Source organism: Arachis duranensis, chromosome 9 (assembly GCF_000817695.3).
Source record: "Arachis duranensis cultivar V14167 chromosome 9, aradu.V14167.gnm2.J7QH, whole genome shotgun sequence".
In the NCBI taxonomy this organism is placed as follows: Eukaryota; Viridiplantae; Streptophyta; class Magnoliopsida; order Fabales; family Fabaceae; genus Arachis; species Arachis duranensis.
Window position 1 is genome coordinate 119,375,925 of NC_029780.3, and position 1,100 is coordinate 119,377,024.

The 1,100-nt window shown below is 32.6% G+C and overlaps 1 protein-coding gene across 1 annotated transcript in view; it reads left to right on the forward strand.

Moving 5' to 3' along the window:
* Positions 1–681: 681 nt before the first annotated feature.
* The window catches only part of LOC107467990 (receptor-like protein 4), a 5,639-nt gene continuing 5,220 nt past the window's right edge, over positions 682–1,100 (forward strand). The window contains exons 1-2 of the mRNA XM_052254445.1: positions 682–913; positions 998–1,100. The exon at positions 998–1,100 is cut by the window's right edge and continues 860 nt beyond it. Coding sequence (XP_052110405.1) covers positions 817–913; positions 998–1,100 — 200 coding nt within the window. The 5' untranslated portion in view covers positions 682–816. The remainder of the gene's footprint in view (positions 914–997) is intronic.

Here is a 1,100-nt window from a genome sequence, read left to right on the forward strand (position 1 = left end):
AAATAAAATAATAAATTTATAATTTATATAATATAATATTAAAATTAATTAAAACATATATATTTTTTTAGTCTTTTTAAAGTATACATAAGACAGGTGAAGTTAAATTCGTCTTGACCTGAATCTAATAATAAATAATGACAGAATTTATTTTTGAGATCTTTATCCAATTTTAAATTAAATAAAATCACACCAAACTAACTTTTAAAATATTCAAAAAAAAACAACAATGCTAAGGAACTAACTCTATATAAGCCAAGAATCAGTCAACTGGTAAACCAGAGGTACCGGTGACTTTAATCGGATGTTGCTACTGATAAGTACACGGATATTTCTTTTTTTGTAAATTGGATGGTTTTGGATATGATTTTTATGTTTCATGTGTTAGGCATTAATAAAACATAATTAATTATATGGAACCAACTAATGAATGATCAAAACATTTGTTCTGTGGTTCTCTCTTATCACTAGCGTATTTTTCTTCATATTTTAAACGTGGTTAATAATAATTTAAAAAACAAATTAAATTATAAATTAATAAAACTAATTATAATTAATTATATTGTTCTATTCTGGCTGATTATTAGTTAGTTCATATAACTAGAAAGCATTTGAAATTTTGGCACCAAAATTAGAGTAGCAAGCAGTAAGTAGTAACTGTGCATTAACAAATAACAACTACTTTTGCTGCACTAATTAACGACTACTTTCTTCTTCCGCCAATCTCGCCATTTCTCCCTCGCTTTTTTCACATCATCAACACTACATACGTTTCTTGCTGTACTCATGTCCTCACTCTCATAACTAACAGAAACAATGACGCCGTTAAACCGCACCCTTCTCTTTTTCTTCTTCTTCACCTGCATTATCACAACTTCATCGTCGCCGCCGCCACCACAACCATACAACTACGGTAAGTAACACACGCTCTCTCTCTCTCTCCTCACATGCATCTGGCAATGATGTTTAACATGTTGACTGAGGCTATACTATGCAGGTTACTCCATCCACATAAACTGCGGCTCCTCCACCAACGCCACCGATCCCTACAACACTACATGGCTCTCCGACCGCTACTTCTCCGGTGGCACTGACTCCCT